Source organism: Octopus bimaculoides, chromosome 8 (genome assembly GCF_001194135.2).
Source record: "Octopus bimaculoides isolate UCB-OBI-ISO-001 chromosome 8, ASM119413v2, whole genome shotgun sequence".
Taxonomy (NCBI): Eukaryota; Metazoa; Mollusca; class Cephalopoda; order Octopoda; family Octopodidae; genus Octopus; species Octopus bimaculoides.
This window is the reverse complement of record NC_068988.1, coordinates 66790337-66791793: the sequence shown is the minus strand read 5'-3', so window position 1 is coordinate 66791793 and position 1457 is coordinate 66790337. Positions and strand designations below refer to the sequence as shown.

The window sequence follows — 1457 nt, the reverse complement described above, 5'->3', positions numbered from 1 at the left end:
AGCAGTGACCTGAACAACAATAACAACAACAACAATAATAATAATAATAATAATAACAACATCGAAGAATACCTTAGGAATGAGGACCCAGGTTCGAAATTTTCCCATGACACCTGAAGAAGGCTGGAGGGTATATCAGCTGAAACATTGTGTTAACAACAAACAAGATGAGGACAAATATCTGTTGAATGTAAATAATGAAAATAATTATCATTATTATTATTAGATGGCAGAATCATTAGGGCACCAGGCAAAATGTTTAGCAGCATTTTATCCGTCTTTACATTCTGAGTTCAAATTCAGCTGAGGTCAACTTTGCCTTTCATCTTTTCGGGGGTCAATAGAATAAGTACCAGTTGAGTACTGGGGTCAATGAAATTAACTTAACCCAACCTCTTCCAAATTTCAGACCTTGTGTCTATAGTAGAAAGAGTTATTATTATTATTATCATTATTATCGTTCAGTAGTTTTATTTTTATAACGTGCTTTCACTTCACTACCGAGCGCAGCTCTGTGCGCCTTGGGTATGTGCTGTGGTTTACTGTGATGCTCTTATGGTTACTGTATTATTTATTATTATTATTATTATTATTATTATTATTATAAACTATTATTATCAGTTGGCAGACATCAATACTAATCAGTAACCAGTCTGGTCACTGAAGTTATAAACAATCATCAGTTCATTTAGATTCAAAGGGCTGAATACTTCTGGCAGCAGTGTCACAAAATACTCACCAATAAATTGAGTAGTCTTGAAAACATTATCATTGTAAAAAAAGGAAGATGATCTCCTGTGACATAAACAACAGTGATAAGCATATTTGCATTAGAATCTGCTGAAATCTATTAAGAATAATTATATATCAGTTAATTGTTAAATATTTATATTTTCCTTATTAATTTTCTTTTATCATCAGAGACGGGGACAAAGGAAACCTTTTGGATAACCTTTTGTCCCGTATGGAACAATATGCCAACAATTTAGAGGCATTGGTGGAAGAGCGAACTGGGGACTTTCTTGAACAGAAGAAACGAGCAGAAGACCTTCTTTACAGCATGTTACCAAAGTAAGTAACTTTTTCAACTAGCAGTGTATGAGGATAGATTGGCTGTCTTCTGACAGATTTCGTTTCAGTGCAGTGTGTGACCATCTGAGTAGACCGTGTTACAGAATAACTATAAATATAGATTGTAAATAATGTTTGACAGGTTCCGTGGAGACAGAGAGACAGGTAGCCAGATGTTTCTTGAAGATTCACAAAGGGATGGGTAGGAGCCAGATAGACATACGTGATCAATGAGATATAGAAATGTAAAATATATTTCTTTTGTTATAATGAATAAAAAACTCTTGGTACATTTCTCAAATCAAGAATGGTGATGGTGGTTATGGTGGTGGTGGCAGTGACGATGATGATGATGGGGAGGAGGAGGCAGAGGAGGAGGAGGAGGA

At 35.1% G+C, this 1457-nt stretch overlaps 1 protein-coding gene across 1 annotated transcript in view; it reads left to right on the top strand.

The window, feature by feature from the left end:
* Positions 1-1457, top strand: part of LOC106867808 (atrial natriuretic peptide receptor 1) — a 900438-nt gene that overhangs the window by 832777 nt on the left and 66204 nt on the right. The window contains exon 16 of the mRNA XM_052970159.1: positions 922-1071. Within this exon, the coding sequence (XP_052826119.1) occupies positions 922-1071 (150 nt within the window). The remainder of the gene's footprint in view (positions 1-921; positions 1072-1457) is intronic.